Source organism: Pholis gunnellus, assembly GCF_910591455.1.
Source record: "Pholis gunnellus genome assembly, chromosome: 11".
Classification (NCBI taxonomy): Eukaryota; Metazoa; Chordata; class Actinopteri; order Perciformes; family Pholidae; genus Pholis; species Pholis gunnellus.
Window position 1 is genome coordinate 1,885,477 of NC_136538.1, and position 19,602 is coordinate 1,905,078.

At 38.3% G+C, this 19,602-nt stretch overlaps 1 protein-coding gene across 1 annotated transcript; it reads left to right on the top strand.

The window, feature by feature from the left end:
• The first annotated feature begins 5,763 nt into the window (after positions 1-5,763).
• tk2 (thymidine kinase 2) lies at positions 5,764-18,878 on the top strand. Its single transcript, XM_079168944.1, has 10 exons — positions 5,764-5,971; positions 6,674-6,711; positions 7,043-7,117; positions 7,276-7,329; positions 7,850-7,939; positions 8,107-8,180; positions 10,889-10,977; positions 11,713-11,792; positions 12,685-12,765; positions 14,660-18,878. Exons 1-10 carry the CDS (start codon positions 5,779-5,781, stop codon positions 14,744-14,746), a joined length of 861 nt encoding a protein of 286 aa, XP_079025070.1. The 5' UTR covers positions 5,764-5,778; the 3' UTR covers positions 14,747-18,878.
• The last annotated feature ends 724 nt before the right edge of the window (positions 18,879-19,602 follow it).

Below are 19,602 nucleotides of genomic sequence, written 5' to 3' on the forward strand. Positions count from 1 at the left end.
ATATTTCCCTCAATAACGTTTATTATGGAAACAATTAAAGTCAGAGAGAGCTTTTTTCACCTGGGCCTTTTTGATTTCTGTTTCTAAACAAATAATTGGGTCCATAGTTCCGTTTCCGAAAACCGCTTTGATGAGGTGTTATCATTCCCCTGGACTTCATATAAAATGTTAATATATCTGTAATCATTTTTTCCATTATCTTACCTACATGGGATGTTAATGCTCTGGTTTCCTGATTGGGATAATCACAGCTTCTTTCCAAGGACTAGGTAGTCTCCTCACTTCCCAAACCATATTATAAAAAAATAACAATTTCATACTTCCTAAATGACCACCTTTCTTTTCATCCTTCCTTTACTTTTAGCAATTGTTTGATTTGCTGCTTTCAGTATTGTATCAATCTCCTCAATATCTTAATTTAATTCTATTTTATCCATTTCTCGCTCACATATATTCAAAAAGTTCCTACTTTGCCCTACTAAATACCCACTTACTTACTATATCTCCCTGTTCCTTACTCCTTTGTAATGATACTTTACAACTGATTGGGAAGTGATCACTACCCACTGATGTTTCATCTTCTATATCTCACATTTCGCTGCTAAATTTGTTGATCTAGTGCAGACGTGTTCCCCGTGTGGAGATCTAATCTAGTCCCTCTACCATCATTTAAACAAACCAAATGACTTTCTTCTAGTAACTCTTCTATTACCTCTCCGTTTGCATCTGTTCTTACTCCAGCCCATAACGTGCTATGTGCATTAAAATCTCCACATACCAACACCTTGTTGCCACCTATCCCTTCAATTTGTGCCAATCTATTCGCCTCTAATTTTTTACAAGGATTATAAAAATGAATAACTATGAACTCTCCTTCGCTTGTCCAGATCTCCAGTTACATATTCTAGCTCAGTTCCTAGCTTTACTTCTCTAAATGAAATGTCTTCACTAATAAATGTGGCACATCCTCCTCCTAGACCACCCTCCCTCCCACCCCTAACACACATCCAGCTATTCTGAAGTCCAAATTTGACCTTAACCATGTTTCCTGTATGCATATGACATCTGGTTTAGATACATTTTCAACATATTTTTTTTAAATCTTGTCCATTAGCCAACAAACTCCTAGCATTCCATTGTAGTAGGTGAAGCATTGTGTATTAAAACTATCCGTCCACTATTTGCTCTTGATTTGCTTGAATACGGAGATCATTTCTTACTTCCTCCCACGTTAATCCTCTGATATCTAAGTGGTGAACTGCTGCTTTAACAATTATCTGGATTCTCTCCGTCTTGGATTTGGCCTCCATTGTAGCATTTACTACCCCTGCTATGAAAGTGACTAGCTTTTTTAAGTCGATCACTATTTTTCCCTCATTTGACTGGTCTAGGACTGCTGAGGGTTGTTTTACTGCCTTACTTCTTCCAGCCGTCCCTCCACTCTGGCCGACCCTCTTCACTGTCTCTGCATAGGTGATTTTATTCTGCACCCTCACCTGCTGTATTTCCCTCTCCCCTTTCAACACCTCACACCCATAGTAAGCCACGCTGATCACCCCCGCAGTTACTTTGGTTGTTCATGTTTACGTTGCCCGTACTCGTGGTCTTCTCCACACCTCACACGCCTCCTTCTGCCTTTACACATTTTTGATGTATGTCCGAACTTTTGGCAGTTGTAACACCTCTTAGGCTTTGGAATAAACTCCTTAACAGTGTAACTCAAGTAGCCTAAAGAGACTTTCTGTGGTCTTTGCTCTTCATTTCTACAAACAATCAACAAGTTTGCGTCTTTCAAAACTTTCGCCATGAGAATATCTCTGATCAGATTTTTTAACACGGTGGTTAGTTTCACGGGGCTCATGGCAGAAACCCCTCTCTCTTCTCCAAACCTCAAAATGATTTTAAACTTCCAACTGTCTGGATCCTCTGGTCCTCCACCACAATCTCTACTACTCCTGATTCTCTTCGTGCCAGCGACAACATTACCACCTCCTTGCACACTCTTTTCTCAATACTTTGGCTAGTCTCCATACTGTTATCACTCTCTACCATGTCAGAATCTCCCCACTCTGGTCCATCCACAACACGGTTGTGTTGTGAATGGGCCGACCCGCCACAATGTTCTTCATGCCATTATGTTTCCCCATTCTGAAAACTTCTCTTTTTCGACCTCCAACTGACAGATGTGCCTTGATGACAGAATCATCTGTCAGGTTCCTCTCACTGTTTTGTTGTGTAGTTTTCACCATCCAACTTCTCTGACCTCTCGGTGTCAAGCTCCGCCTCCGCCTCGTGACAAACAAAACACCTAAAACCCGATGTGTTCTTTCTGACATCTTCCGATTTCAGTCAATTTCTATGTTCCCAACTACTAAACTTTCCCCATCAGTCCCGTTGCTTGCAAGAAGTTTGTAAAGCACCTTCTTCCCAGATTACTAGTAGATCCCCACTCCAGTATATTATTCAGCTCCTCCTCTCATCCCTAGTCTTTGCATTTATTCCAGCATGCTAGCTTAATCTTGATATGGTAACCTCTTCTCTCCTGCTTCCTCCCCTATATCTAACACTGCTCACTTTATTCTGAATTAAATGTAGGTGTCTACCCCTTGTCTCCTGGTCCCAGTGTTGTTGCCATACTCTGTTGATATCTTTCCTGATGATGCCCTTTCCCTCAGCTTTGGATAACTTGATACAGATGTCTACTTTGTTTTTCTTTAGTGCTTGTTTGACTAGTTTGTCCACTTTTTCATTTTCCTTTGATACCTATGGGCCGGTATCCATATAATTATAATTGAACTTCAGTGCCTTGTTCTATTGCTCTAGAATTGACATTATTTTTAATAACAGATCTTGTCAAGGGTTACTGTGTTACCAGACTCTTGGCCCTGATCTGGCTTAGGGGGTGTGGCATCAACTGACAGGGGGTGTAATCATGAGTGACAGCATAACACGGGGTACATCCCAAGTCTCTTAATAGCATCTCCATTTCCCTCACTTGCGTCCTTTCCTTGCGTCTTAGTCCCTCCCACCAGGGATGCATGGAGAGACGCAAAGAAACCATGCGAGGAGAGAGGAAATGACAATTAAGAGACTTGGGATGTACCCAAAGAAGGCTGAGGACCTTCCTCAACCACGTTGCCTTCATGAAACAATCCACCACGAGTAAAATACCTGCATTCAAAACCTTAGTCAAGTATGTTACTATCAGCAACATGTACTTTAAGTGCAGAAAGTAAAAGTACCCGGGCAGTAATTGCCCCTGACCTGTAGCGCAATCTGAAAATCTCCCCCTAGCGTATGTTGTAACACAGAGAGAAAAGCTCAAGAATGAATTTAAGAATTGTGGGCGTATTTAATCTTAAGAAATGATTTAGCATTGACGAAGGAAAATATAAATCCTTGTTTGATTTTTTAAACGAAACTTCTTTTAATGAAGATAATTGTGTTTCTTTTACTTTCTTTCTATTTGTTTGTTTAGTGTGTTTGTTTTCGCTATAGTTCGAAGGGAATAGCGAACTCTGGCTTATACTCCAGCATAGTAGGTGGCGGTAATGCGCCTTTAACGATAGTTGCCACTTTTATATAGAAGAGGAAGAGAACGAGGAGGAATTAGAAGAAAAAGAAAGTTGTTTTCCTAATGCACTCAAGAAAAAACTCCTACATATAGATGGTGCTTTCAGAAGGCTCAATGGAAAATATTTAAGGAATGTTGCAGGGAGCGAGCCAGCAATATTAAAATGGATGGGGAATGTGATGAGAGTAATAGTGAATTTACAATTATGATTAAGCTGCATCGAAAAGTATACAAACAAATGTGATAACTGGGAATAAAAAAATGCTGCCATGGTGGAATGAGGACTGCTTGGCAATTAAAGCAAAAAAACAGTGCTCTTAGAAACCTCAGAAATAACTTGAGTGTGGACCATTTAATCAGAATCAGAATCAGAACTGTTTATTGCCAATGAATGTTGCACATACAAGGAATGTGTCATGGCGGGTGGTGCATAACATTAAACAATAACATTAAACAATCAACAACAACCCAGTGCAAGAAATATAAACATATTAAAATGTACAATACAATATGAAAGAATACAAAATAAAGTGCACAACAAACAGATAACAGTATTATAAACAAGTATGATGAAGTGAAATATTAAAAGCGTCGAGTGTGTTTAAATAAAGAAACATAGGGCTGTGCAGGGGAGAGACCGGTAGGAAATTGTCCTGGGGATGACAGAGTCGGGGGTCCTGGGCTTTGTTAATGAGCCCAACTGGGAAGCGGAAGGACTCCACAGCGTCGATGGGGGAGTCACACACAGTGATAGGGGCAGGTGGGGCTAAAGAAGCATTACTACATTTATACAAGGCTTTGATGATAACTTATATGGACTATGGTTGCATGGTGAACGAAGCAGCAGCAAAAAGTCATCTTGAAAACATAGATAGACTACAATACAGAGCCATACGACTTAGCCTGGGAGCAGTTATTTTTGTTATGGGGGGGGGGGGGGGGGGGGGGGGTTCTTTGTATGTTTTTGTTTTTTAATTTATAAATAACACTATTATTGTGTTTAAACTGTCATAAAGTCATGATGTTGCACACTCCGGTACAGTAGGTGGTGGCATGCATCTAAACGTTGGTTTGTTGTCTGCCAATAAACTGAAAGAAGAAGAAGAAGAAGAAGAAAAAGTAGAAGAAGAAGAAGAAGAAGTCCTGTTTGACACCATACCAACCTTGCAATATGATGTCAAAAAGAGAACATCAGATCATCTGTCTGTTTATACAGTTGAGACGTTGGCCATTTTAACAGCACTGCAGTGGGTAGAGGAGGTTCGGGTCGAAAAGGTCATTGTCTGTTCAGATTCTAGTTCAGCACTATCCTCATTACAATCATTCACATCACATAGCAGGCAGGATTTAATGAATGAAATATACGAAACACTGTTCCGACTTAAGAATATGGGTATTTTAGTAGCATTTATGTGGGTACCAGCACATAGAGGGGTAAAAGGAAACGAAAGAGCAGATAAATTAGCAAAACAAGCTTTAGAAAGGCAGCACAAGACAGATATTTTACTCAGCAAAGCAGAAGTTAAATCAATTATCAAAAGAAACATTATTAAGGAATGGCAGCATAGTTGGGATGTAGGGGAAACAGGGAATCCATCTGTATGCTGTTCAGAGTGAAGTTGGCAAAGGGAGGCCATCTAGAAGAAGCACCACAGAAGAAAACATATTAACCAGACTGAGGATTGGGCATACAAGGCTGAACAAAACAATGTATCTAATAAATAAACACCCAACAGGACTATGTGAGCACTGTCAAGTACAAGAATCGGTAGAGCATATCATTTGTCATTGCCAGAAATACACACTCGAGCGACACAGGTTGAAGAGGAAGCTGAGGGTGGAGGAACTAAATCTAACAGATGCATTAAACTTGGGGGCAGGACAGTTATTACAATATTTGAAAGAAACAGGATTGAGCAATAGAATTTAAATCACTGAAATTATGAATCTCCCTTTTGTTTTGTTTTGTTTTGTTTTATTGATTTTGTTTTGTTTTGTTTTTGTTTTGTTTTGTTTTGTTTTGTTTTGTTTTGTTTTGTTTTGTTTTGTTTTGTTTTGTAAGGGGATAGGGTACTCTGGTCCACACTCCACTGCAGTAGGTGGCGGAAATGCACCGTTCACTGGATGCCATCCGCCATAAAATGTAAAAGAAGAAGAAGAAGAAGTCCTGTTTGACATGCAATCGACAAAGGGTCTGCCGATAAATGTGCAGCAATATGTTGGTGCCTGGTGGTAGTGTAACGTTAATGTCCAGGTGTGTTAGACTCATATTGGTTAAATGTGCTGTTACTCTGCCATCATTTCGTGGTGCTGGATATAGAGGGATAGATTTATCTGCCGGGTGCCTCAGACTAATCCAGAGCCGAGCTCGCAGCAGCCCGCCGCACGTTACTACAGGTCAGTGGTGTGGCCTTTGGGTTCCAGTTAGTGTACTGGGACACAATATATAATGTGCAACACACACAGATTCATTTTACGTGATGTGTATAGAATGAAGTCGAAGTAAAGGTACGATACCCGGCCCTAGCAGCGTACTTTTGTCCATTCCCATTTGATCATGTTTCAGTTAAACAAGAGCTATTCAACCTCTTCCTACGCGGTCGTTATCCGTCCAGTATTGTAAGTGAATAGTAGCGTAAGGCGATTAACCAGTCTATATGTACATCCCATACAGTGATTGAGGTTTTGCGACTTCCCCTAATGATTAGTCCAGCCTTAATTATTTTTTGAAGTTCTTCAAAACTTGGTTTAGTATTTACATAAGCCTGTTATTTTTAAGTGTTTTATACATACATAATGGGTGAAGAAAAAGATGATGCACGGTTTTATCAGATTGTAGATGTTAATAAAGCTCTCATATTACATCACTTTAACTTCCCAGTCATTGTTTCATTTCCAACCCAATGCCCTAAAATACAGCCACAACAACCCTATCACCATAAAATGTATTTACTATATTATACACTGTACCATACCTTTTGTGCATTGTAACATTGTTCTGTTCCTCTGACATTGCTGTAGCCTACTGATCTGAGAGAGGCCAGCACTGGGAGTTGTTGGAAGTGAAGTCTTGTCTGACTATGTTGTCTTCCTTCCAAGGCAAGCTGGTGCAGAATGGGATGGATAAGAAAGCAGTGGTGAGTCTTCACTGTATGATCTGTAATCTAATAATCTGTTTTTTCCCCTGGAGTCATTCCTCACAGTACACACAACAGCAACCGTTTAAAGTTGAAAACTTTGAAAATTCATAACAAAACAGTCATACGTGGTCTAACTTTCACCAGCAGACACACTCATAATGATGGCTGCAGTTTCTAGTTTTCAATTATTACCCATTTTACAGTGATTAAATACTAATCATCATGCGTCACATACCAAAATACATGCTCATATTGTAGCTATAACCCTTTTCATCATCATTTTTGTGGACCAGCCTGTTAACAAATGTCCCTCTGTCACTGTTTTCAGATTTGCATTGAGGGGAACATTGCCAGTGGGAAAACGACATGTCTGAAGTATTTTGAAAAAACTAGCAATGTAAAGGTACAATAAAACAGTCCTTGCTCTCACCAGGTGGTTCACATTCAGATGAAAATTAGATTCTTGAATCCACTGTTTCACTATCGCAATGTTATCTTGAGTTATGACCCTGGACATTGGAAATGTTCATTAATGAATTTGCTTCTCTTTTTTGGTTCCAGGTCCTTACAGAGCCAGTCTCTAAATGGAGGAATGTCCGTGGACACAACCCTCTGGTATTGGACATGATGGTGTTGTTATCATTTTTGTAATCCTATTGACCTGACAATCAGACTTTTAAAATCTGATCAGACCTCAAATTATTTGCAGGACAGGTTCTGGGAGCGATAAAATAGGACTTTTAAAATGAAACAAAATGAAAGATGTGAAGACCTACTAAAGGGACTACATTGTTTGTTGCAAGAATCTGAGACGGACAACCTACCTACATGGTTAAATACCAGGAGAGGGAAGAGAGAACATTTGTTTTCTGACTCCATTGTGAACTGACCTTTTAATTTCATGGCAATCTAATTGATTTGGATATGTCCTGTGTACCATAAATACTAGTGAACTTTGTACTAATGGTGGCACTATGTTCAGAAAAGTCACCAAAAAATATCAGGATCCATCCTCTGGGGACCATTTTCCAGCAAAACCACTTGGAAATACATCCAGTGGTTTGTCCAGTAGTCATTTAATTTTCTGTATATCTTCCATGCTGGTTGTGTTAGCTGTGTGTTTCTCTCAATGCAGGCTCTGATGTACCAAGATCCTGAGCGCTGGGGCATCACACTGCAGACATATGTTCAACTCACCATGCTGGATACACACCTGTCAGCCATGGTAAGTGTACTGTTCGCTAGAAACACACCAGTCTTACTGTGTACTAGTTAATATACGCAATGTCAACCTGCATTGCTGACACATTGGTAGTTGTGGACTGGTAATGCAAACATATGACCTCATCAGAAAATCAGCTGTGTGTACTTCAAGTTTCTTGTGGGTTCCAGACAGCCCCTGTCAGGATGATTGAGAGGTCCATCTTCAGTGCCAAGTACATCTTTGTGGAGAATCTCTTCAGAAGGTATCTGTGGTTTGAGAAACTTCCACTCCTGGATCAGACCAAAACATTGTGTGAATCAATGCATATAGAATATCATTTCAGCTTACCTCTCATGCTTGATGGATTCTGTTGCAGAACAGTTCAAGCTTTATGTCTATATAATACCAGGGGTGTAACAACATGTGTATTGGTATTGAACTGTTTGGTACGGGACGTTCAGTTCTACATGCGACATCCTCTCAGTACGCCCTTTGACCCAAACAGCTGTTTGGGTCTACTTCTCGCACACACCAAACAGAAATTCTGGAGTGCTAGTTTTGCTTGGAAAGTCTTGACAGCGCACCAGTTGCTGTCAACTGTAGCAGCGTTGCAGCATGCTAGTTGGTTACACCCGGTAAGCTGGGTTAACCAAGCTCAAACTGTATGTGGACCACACTCAATCGTAGATAATACAGATTTAAAGCATACGTATGGTTAAAGTGCCTGAGGCCCGCTACAATATGAGTTTATAGTCTAGTTTAGTTTAGTATTTGAATTTAGTCAGTCCATTGTGCTTGCCCTGTATAAACAAGCATAACCTACAGCCCAGTTTAGGAAATATGAACTGGTCTTTTGATGGAGCATTGCAGAATCAGAAATACTTTGACATAACATTAGACATTTCTGTTATTTACTTTTGTTATTTAATATAGTTGATGTTTATTGTTGACAATATGCCAGTATTTGAGTGCCTTAACTGTTAAAGTAAAAATGAAGGCCAATGATTAACTGTTAATGTTAATTATTTCAAAATAAATAAACATTTTTATTTTCCCTGGTGTACCAAAAACTTTCAAATCGTGACCCAAAAACCGAGCTACGTACAGGACATTGAATACCGTTACACGCGGGCAATACAACAACATTTTTCTGTCATGCTTTACTCATTTTATATCAATATATTTTATTTTCTCGAACCTCAGTAGGGACACTGTTAAGCAGACTGAATTTCTGTGTTCTTGGCTTATGCAGGGAATTTAACACCTGACAAATAGCATTGCCCCAAATAACCTAATACAGTCTATAAAAGTGTTGTGCTCGTTGGCAAAGTTACATTGTTTATATTAACATATTACTTACTCTGACAGCATACTGACACAAAATGCTGACATCCTGTTGGTTGATTTTGTTTCTCGGGCCGGCCAGCTCTGCTGCCAGTCTACCGCAACCGTCTAAAGCAGGGGTCCCCAAACTTTTTCCTGTGAGGGCCACATCACTGAACATATCGTTTGACCTAGGGCCCGATCATGGGGGGGGGGGGGGGGGGGGGGCCCCTGGTCTAAAGTTTAAAACTTTGAAAATTCATTACAAAACAGTCATATGTGCTTTCTCCACCAGAAATGTTTGTATATATTAAATTGGTAGGGATTATGAAGTCTATCTCTCAGTTTTTCTCAAAAACTGTAAAACTAATTAAACCCATCTCCTCCCACATTGTCTTTCTTAATTGACACCAAACTTGTTACACTGCAGTTTCAGACTGTCCTCCACAAACGATCCAGCCAGATTTTCACAATTATGAAAAATGTATCCCACAATGGATCAAAACACCATACTGTAAACAATACTGTGAACAGCTACTGTAAATTCTCCTTAAAAAAGATCCAATGTTCATGAAAAAGACGACAACATTTTGTCTTCTTTAAACATCAGTTTTTCAGTAAGTAATCTTTCTGAAAATAAAATATAGACATCTCTATGTTGTCTAGATCAGTGATTCTCAACTGGTGGGTCGTGGACCGTTTTCAGTGGGTCGCAGGCCTTTGACTGAAAAAAGAATCTTGTGCTTTTATTTTGAAGGGGATTTTTTATGCAGCGGAGTTATTCACACTCCGTAACAGTATTTGGCGTTAATGCCTTGTAATGCTAATAGACACCCGCCATTTCACAGTATAGAACAGGGGTCACCAACTGGCGGACCGCGGTCCGGATCCGGACCTAGACGCCGTTGTATCAGGACCCAGGACCTAAAACTGATAGATAATTGAGAATTATAACATTTTGATGGAGCTCTTCTATTTTGACCGGTGCAGCTGTTCCAGCATTTACGTCTCTTGTTCAGCAATGCAGGAAAAACACAGACCAATGCGTTGTAAATCACATCATCACGTGATGCAGCTCAGCCAATCAAATATGGGTATTCTGACACGTTTCCTGACTCGAGTGAGACGTACACACACCGTGACACACACGGGAGAGACGAGGAAAAAGTTCGCAGAGCAGGACAATTATGATGTGAGTTGTGAAAGTCAAATCAAAGGACGATCTCCAAAAGAGAAAAACGTCCAGAGAGACTAGAGTCTTTAACCAAGACTGGACAGACTCGTATAGGTGAATTCTACCCATGGGCATCCTAAAAACAGTCACACATTCTGAGAACTTTGTCCTGATAACGGAATTTTTGACACCAGTTTGAAATCTACCTTCAACACACCCCTGTAGATTCACAGGACTTGAGAAGTCAGTTGAAGCCTTCTTTGGTTTTTCACTTGGCAGATAGCTCAACAAGATCATGACTGGCCCTCGGTGTCGAAGGTTGTGCGTTTGAGCTTTTGGAGGTGTAGAATAAATATGCTAATGCATACTCAGGCATTTTGCTATGTGAGTTAGACACATGATTTCAAGGTTTACTAATCCTTCTTCTTTCTTTGACTCACTGCGCAGCAGCTATAATTGTTTGTTTTTTTCAGTGGGAAAATGCCAGAGGTGGACTATGCTGTTCTCAGCGAGTGGTTTGATTGGATCACAACTAACATTTCCATTCCTGTTGATCTGATTGGTAAGATTACACAATACAAAGAAAAACAAACACACATTTGATTAAGGTTTATACAATTTAAACTCATAGAAACATAGAGAATACAATTACATTATAATAAGAACATTGACTGGAAACTGAGATCTTTATTTTTTAAACAATGATAATCGCTATCCACCTGTATGGTAGGAGTGTGGTCCTGTTTTCATACTTTGTTCTAAAAAATGTAGATCAGGTCTGTCTTGTTACGCCTGTCTGGTTGCACACATCACACACTGTCGTCTGTCAATGACTGCAGCATATAAAACCTATATAATATAATGCCTTAAACTCTAACACTAAAGAATAATTTGATTTGTTTTTTATGTTGCCATCATTTTTAGACTGAAAGCATTTGTTGCCAAAATGTTTGTTCAGGAATCAGAAGCAGAGTCTGAGTTAAAGTTGGTTTATTCTACTGTGGATGTGATGGCAAATTGGCAACGTCTGCATGCCTACCCTGATTTTAAATGAAGAAATGATGAGTGCTTATAGGCATCCTATCCTTTTTTGCAAGTCTTTTGCCACTGCAAATCATACAAAAGGTAATCTTCCACAGAAATTGGACAGAGCAAGTCGTTTTCAGCCATCCCCCATATGTACCACACAATCAGCTCCCCCACATTCAGTCATGAAAACATGATATACTCCCTCTGTCTGATTTTAATTTGTTAAACAATCACGTCGGGTTCGATTACTTTTCTTCTCTGGCTCCAGTCTACCTGCAGACATCTCCTCAGACCTGCCATGAGAGGTTAAAGCGGAGATGCAGAGAAGAGGAGAAAGTAATTCCATTGGTGAGGACACACATTCAAACATAAGGTTTCACTTCGCAGAAAAGAAACATTGTCAACTAACTTAAAGGGAAATCAGTGGGGTTTTTTTTTTTAGAGGTTGAAGATAAACACGTAGGGGATTGGTCACTGTTTGTTTTGTGTTGTTTTTATTGTTAATTGATGAATTTACAGTTTTCTGCTGTGATATCCTCTGATAGCGCTTCCACTAGAGATGAGCTCTTAAACATCAAGGAAAAAACTCCAGTGGATTTACTTCCCACTTTTCTTTAATCATCAGGAAAATATTGGGCATTCTGGTGAAAGGTGTGTTCCACTTTGACCAGAAAGTAATTGGAATCCACATTGGCATATAGCCAATGTGGAACTAATTTAAGTGAAACACATCCTAATACAGAATTTGTTATAATAGATGGGTTTCAGTTTTATAGCCTATTGTGACATGTAGCCTTTTGGAAAAGTGTTTGTTTATGTTAATGTTTGAAATGTTCCTTATGTTATAATAAAAAAATAGTTTACCAAAGTTGACAATGCAAATGCTACTTCAGTCTTAGGAGGACTGTGTCTGTAGGAATTGTCTTTGACACTCGCGCTACAATTTATATATATCGCTTGTGTTGTTGGTCGTTTTGTTTGTTGGTTGTTTTGTTTGTATGGTAGGACAGATACCATACTATCATTTCAATTTATAATTTATAAACCTGATATTTGTACCTTGTTTTTGTTTGTTTGTTGGTTGTTATGTTTGTTTTTTTGTTGCTTTATATTTAATTATGTTTTCATACTATTGTACTGTGCTTATTGTTATGCACCAATCACCAATTCAAACTCCTTGTATGTGCCAACATTAAACGTAAATGCAATGAACCGATTCTGATATGATTCCGTTCACCAGGAGTATCTTGAGTCCATCCACCAGCTGTATGAGGACTGGCTCATCAAGCGTAACTCCTCCCCTTTACCGGCTCCTGTGCTGGTGAGTGACCATTCACATCCTGGCAGGTATCTGCTTTGGTTTGTGTAGATGTTGAACATACAGATTAACCTTTTATCACCAAGCTATGACCAAATGTGTTTCCACTTCATCCCTCTTGTTATGCAATGTTATTGATGTCCTGGGCCCTATTCCTCGTACGTGGCTAACTGAGTTAGCCGGATAATTTTCAGGATGAGATTACATAAGTGAGGCTTTTCGGTTCCTCGAAGCAAGTTTGGAAAAATCACCATAGCAACACATCCATAAGCCTGAACCTGCTCCAGAGCAGGCTTGAGCTAGATCCGCTGGATCAGCTCCACTCCCCCGGAAACAAGTGTCAGCTCCCTTCCTCAGAGATCCATCGATGAGGAAGCGATATTAGTCAGATTAGCGTTTTATAGGGAGAGAGTTCTTCGAGATCGCCAAGATCCGTTATCACATCATGATGACTTCCTGTACGAGCGCTATCGATTCTGCCGACAAGGAATCATTTATTTAAAGACCTTCTCGAGCCGTACATTGAACACCACACGCCATCTACTGTCTCACAGACTGTATCACAGCCTCGTGCTGTTTTGCGAGTGGTTCATGTTTGTACAGTGTCGGTGATGTGGAGAACATCGGGAAAGCCGCTGCATGCCGTGCTGTTCATGAAGTTTATTTGGCGCTTAATAAACTTATGGATGTGTTCATTACATCACCATGGCAACATGTTGTATTGATCACCATTCTGAATAATGTGTGTGTGCTTAGTGTTTACTTGCTCCCGTGTCCTCTTGATGGCTGGTTGAACTACATGATGGTTGAAAGCACTCATAATGATGTGACAGTATTATTAGTACACCTTAGATATCATTACTGTAGAACATGATTAAGGTGGACTCATGATACGAATAGAGAGAATTACACACAATTTATTTGTACTGCTTATTATGAATAATACACACACACTGATCCGCCCATACACAGATTCACACACATATTCAAACTCCTATTCTATATGATAATCTACACATACATGTATATACACATATATATATATATACATGATACATAAGCGCATACACCTACATATATCCTCATAAGTATCTATTAATTCGTATCAGTTAGATACTCTTTGGGCTTGTTTTTATCTACTTATTCTGAAAGAGTTGATATAATTATTTTCGCTATAGATCTCATTGGATGATGCGTTCCATTAAGCCTACTGCCAGCAGCACATTTAAAGAAATATCATCTGATTGATTGAGGTGATGAGGCTCTTAAAATTAACCGATACATGTTCCCAACACTTGCGCATTTAACGAAGTCTGCGATATGTTGCCATGTTTCTCGTCTAGCCCTCGCAGTGTTAGATTTCGTCATGATTATGGTCTTGAATTCCTCATATGCGTTCATGATCATCTCCTGCTCGTCAGCGGAGTAAAAAGAGGCTCTTTCTTTGCGTTTATTTGCCGTTGTACTGTTAGAAAATCATGGTTTCGGTGATCGACGCTTCCCCCTTTTGAAGTAGGACGGACACGCGCAACGATCCTGATGACTGATATCTGGTTCAAATTAATGAGACTGTTTGAGCGGATCAGCCTTTGAGGAACCGAGATAGCCTGATGTCAATCATCGAGTTAATTTAAGCTGGATAATAGGACATTTGATCGACTTAGTTCAACCACGTACGAGGAATAGGGCCCTGGTGTAATAGTGACCTTAAAATCATTTGTTTTGTCTCCACACCTGCTGGTCTGTCATTCTTTATTGTGTGTGTGTGTGTGTGTGTGTGTGTGTGTGTGTGTGTGTGTGTGTGTGTGTGTGTGTGTGTGTGTGTGTGTGTGTGTGTGTGTGTGTGTGTGTGTGTGTGTGTGTGTGTGTGTGTGTGTGTGTGTGTGTGTGTGTACAGGTGATTCCTGCTGACCATGACCCCCAGAAGATGCTGCACCAGTTTGAGGAAAACCGTGAAAAGATCTTAGCTGCAAGCTATCGCTGATACCCAAACATACAGTAACACATACACACACACACACACACACACACACACACACACACACACACACACAGAATTCTAAGATTTAGATTATAACTTTTTATAAATGTGTCTCTACATGGGACAACGTTGTACCCAACTACAGCTTAGCAAAGATGTGTTCATAAGGGCTAATTCTCAAAATAAGTAGCTTTTAATTAAAAACACTTCTTGTTAAATGCATTTGTGTGTACAATGTTGAAATGCTTCAGAAAAAGAACTAACTCCAGACCAGGTCAAATATTCAATTGACCCTCAGCTTTTCATTAAGAGACTTGAGTGTTTCTAATCGGAATCCGAAAAGCTCAAGTGTTTTTCAGAGCTTCTCAGCCTTTCACTTCAAACTGTGAGGTTAAACTGATTCATTTGACATCGTGGCAGTTTTTTGTTTACCTTTTATATATAAGTTCTCTTTTTGTTTCACTCTGTAAATGCACTCAATGATTATCCTTAGAACTTGTCTTTGATGTGTTTGGGTTCCAAACCTCAATGAGTCGGATCACATGATGTGGTCAATGCAGATTGCAATTCTTGACCTCAGGTCCATGTGTCAGTAACTACCACCATTCCACCTGTTACAAATATTTATTATATATATATATTTATTATAATAAAAAAAATGTCATGATGAAGACCATATAGGGTTTAAATGTTTCTCTGGAATTCATTTTAAGGAAGGTAACTTTGTTCTTTGTTTACATCTGTAATCCTATTGTTTGATTTTAAGCATATTTTTGCTCTTTTGTGTTGGTCAGATATGTTAGTTGAAGGAGTTTAGATATCATGGGGTAATGTGGCACTTGCTCACTGATCATAGATGTAGCCTGACAAACACTTTCAGGACCATATATAAAAAGAATATTCCTTTTAATTTGAAGTGCAGTTTTTTTCAGTCCTACACATATTGTAATTTTTCCAATGCTCTTTTAAGGAAATGAACAATGATTGTTCAACAGAGAGATCTTTTCTTTTCTTTTTTTGCTGTACCAGGAGTTGGATTTACTGTCAAAACCAAATTTAAAGGACTTAGTTATTTTATATTAATAAAGCAAGTGGTGTTCAATGAAAGTAGATACAAAGTAATGAACACACTGAAAACCTCGGGCAGGTACAATTATTCAAGCTGGTTGTTATATATATATATATATATAGAGAGAGATATATATAATTTTAATTTTTTTAAATTTAATTGTAATATATATTTTTGCAGGGACAATGCACAATTAACACTGATTGCACCAGAGTTAGCTAGAAGCTAATCTGCATCTGTTGTTCCTGGGCAGGTAGACACAAAAGACAACCACATGACAAAGAAATACACTTCCCAACCCCAGTTCAGAAAGACAGTCACCCGTAAAAGATGCTCTAGTCCCAATGGTACTGCCACTACCAGGATAGGCCAGGCATCCTTTTGGAGGAGGTACGAGATTATGAATATTTTTAAACATCAGGCATATATCTGAGTAAAAAAAAGAAGTTATCAAATTGAGGAAATTCAATTTTTTCAGGATGTTACATTTCTGCTGATCCCTTGTGTTTTTAAAAAAATATCTAATACTGTTAATAGAATGAGTACACAGGCTTGAGGGTAGACACCTGTTTGTGTGTTATGCAATAAAATAGATGATGAAAAATCAATGTACCAAATTGACAAAACAAAACTGACATAGACAACTGGTACTGGTTCTATAAGTTTAACAACAGTCAAATAAATGAGCTGAGGGAATCAGTAAATGAGCAGTGGAGTTGTCAGTATTTATACAGTGACAAACACAGAGATCAGAGAGGGGCTGACAAATAAGATCAGAGATGGGGGTGAGTAACACAGTCTCTTGAAATGGTGCAAAAACAGCATCTTCAGAAGATGACAGCAATTCAGGCCAGCTTATCTTGTCCTGTCCTTGAACATTGTAAGGCACCAATAGTTTGCTATTTGCAAAGACATGAAATGTATTTAAAGAGAAGTAAAACATACTGTATGTATGTACGTCTCTTCACATTTTCTGCTTGATCACTGATAAAGGACAAATGATATGGGGGTCAGGAAAAGTACAGTAAAACGGCCTGTGGAAGAATACATGGGGTCGGGAAATTTCCAGTACACTCTTACCTTATTCAAATTAAATTTAACATTACTGATGGCCCTCTTTGAAAGACAAGTTTGTGTTATTTGTAATGCCAAGATATTTAACATGTGTCAAAGATGTGATGACTTCATTATTTAAAATTTCAGCAATCCAACACCTAGCTCATTGCAGCTGTCAGCATCTTCTTTAGATCCAATTAATTTAATATAGAAAGATGTGAAAGTAAAACATTATGAAAACTGTGTCAAATGCCATCTTAAAATCTAAAACCACAGCTCCAACACCTTTATCTTTGATTTGTTAAAAAAAAAGGCTATTTGCTGTTTATGTCAAATGATGCTTTAGGAAACGAAATTGCATTGGGTGTATAGTACTTCCCCTTCATTGAAATGAGAGACAAACCTTTTCTGCATTTTTAAAAGTTATTGGGAGTTACTTGATGAGATCGTTCTTTCACCTGATTTAAAGATGGGTCACTACTGCAGCCTTCCAGGAATGAGGAACATCCAAGTTTGTAATTGCTAGATGTATCAGATAGTTAAAAGGCTTTCCTAATATAGATTTACAATTATTTTATAATAAAGACTACAACTAGACCCTTAAGGCAATCAAGTACTTTTACAAAATTCGGAGATATTTTCGATTGCGAAAAACAAGGAATTATTCATTTTAAGAACTTTTGATCTTGCACTCCAATTTTTGACCAAACACTACTGAATCTACAAAGAATGGATTAATGATTGTAGCAATTTGTTCTTTATCTTCCATGACTTTTGATTGTTCCTTTATTACCCAATTTTGAACTGATTTACCCTCCTTTTTAATTTAATTCATATTTTCCCAAACTATTTACTAATTCCCTTGGACTCGTTGATTGGTTTAATGAAATTAATCGGCCTGCCTCAGTTGTTTTATTTCACAACTCCTAAAAAAATATTTTCATGTGCAAAACCGGATTTAAGAGCTGCCTTCAATGCTAAGTATCTCTGCTTCATTAACCTCCAAAGATTATTATTATTTATTTTATTTTTTTTAAGCCTTTATTTAACCAGGTGAGTCCCATTGAGATTAAAAATCTCTTTTTCAAGGGAGACCTGGCCAAGACAGGCAGCAACATAAGAAACACATAGTTACAGACAGAAAACACAGAACAAGACAAGTTAAAAGAATATATTTTGTTCTGCAAAATTTTTACTTTCACTGATTCTGTCCAACAAAGAATACTTTTCTATGTCATCAGTCTGCAAAACATTATTCCAGTCCCTTTTGCTTTTTTAGTAAATAGACCGTACTTGTATGGCGCTTTTCTAGTCTTCCGACCACTCAAAGCGCTTTAACACTACATGTCGTCATTCACCTATTCACTCCTGGCAGGGCCTACCATGCATGCCTGTCCTGATGTGTTTGTGATGATTGAGTAACCCTGTTTAGGCCTTTTCCCTGTTACTGTCCAATGTATATTTAAAATGACCTAATTCAACAATTCAGTCTTGGTAACAATTTCCTTTTATAAGGATTTCAATTTGTAATTAACATTTTTTTTTTAATTATGGGGCTGGTTAATGCAAAGAACAGTTAAAGACATAAGAGGGGGCAATACAATGGAGACGGCAAAGTCTTGCAAGGAATAATAATACACTTTGCTATTTTTACGAAAAACATGACAACATGATAACGAGGCGAAGAAAGTCCAAGTTTGACTCAGTCAGCAAACTTTCAAGCTGCTCAGTCTTTGAAACAAACACACCTTTCCTATCAAAGCTAACAGTAGGGACCCATCAGCAAATTTCTCTAATTAACTAATTCGATAATGCTGATGGCATTGTCGAATTTGATTGTTTTGTTTTTTGTTGGATGGATATTTGTATTGCTTCTTGTATCTTTTTTTATTATATTTCTTGTATTATATTTCATGTTTGTTTTCTTTTATGGACCCTCCCAGCAAAAGCATTTCACGATTGTACTTGTGTAACAGAGCAACAATAAACAACTTGAATCATGAATCTTAACACAACTTATTAAAAGAATATCTTCTAAAGAAACCTGTGATGCAGACTCTGTTTTCTTCAGGCACAACTCATTTGTTGTGAAATATTTTTTAATTGTTTTGCTTGTGGGCTTAATCTGCAGTGTGCCACTGAGAAGTTGGCTGTATTATGGAACAATTAAGAAAAATATACTCTAAAATATACATACTAAATGTTAAAGGATCTACTTACAACATTTCCATTTATTCATTAGGCAGATGCTTTTGTCCATAGTGAGTTATAATCCAAGCCACAGCAGATCAATGAGAAGCCCATAGCACATCACAATCACAAAACCTTATTAAGAGACAAAGAAGACTGCTCACAGTCATGTTTGGTCATTTATCCATGGAGATATGGTCTATATTAAGGTTCATTCCTGCCAAGAAACTGAAAGGTGAAAATTATTCTGAAAAAAGTTAAAATTAAATTATGACAGTAAGTCAATTAAGACTTCCTAAACTGAAGTTGTACATAAGATTAGATCTCAGCATTTAATACTCTTTAGAGTGTACCCGCAGAGATCTTAAACCTCATCAAATTTGATTTAAAATATTATTTATTTATAACAGTACATTTTCATGACTAATTAAACATCGACAGACAAATCACAGAAAACATTAATAACACTTAAAAACCTCCACTAATCTGCTTCATGAGGACTATGTGGGTGTGGTTTTCTGATTGGCAGTACTGGCAAAACTTC

Excerpts from the sequence above, each read along its gene's own strand:
- tk2 (XM_079168944.1), top strand. The coding sequence starts at position 5,779 with ATGTGCAGCAATATGTTGGTGCCTGGTGGTAGTGTAACGTTAATGTCC. Across the intron at positions 6,712-7,042 it reads GGATGGATAAGAAAGCAGTG|ATTTGCATTGAGGGGAACAT; the intron begins GTGAGTCTTCAC and ends CACTGTTTTCAG. Across the intron at positions 7,940-8,106 it reads ATACACACCTGTCAGCCATG|ACAGCCCCTGTCAGGATGAT; the intron begins GTAAGTGTACTG and ends TGTGGGTTCCAG.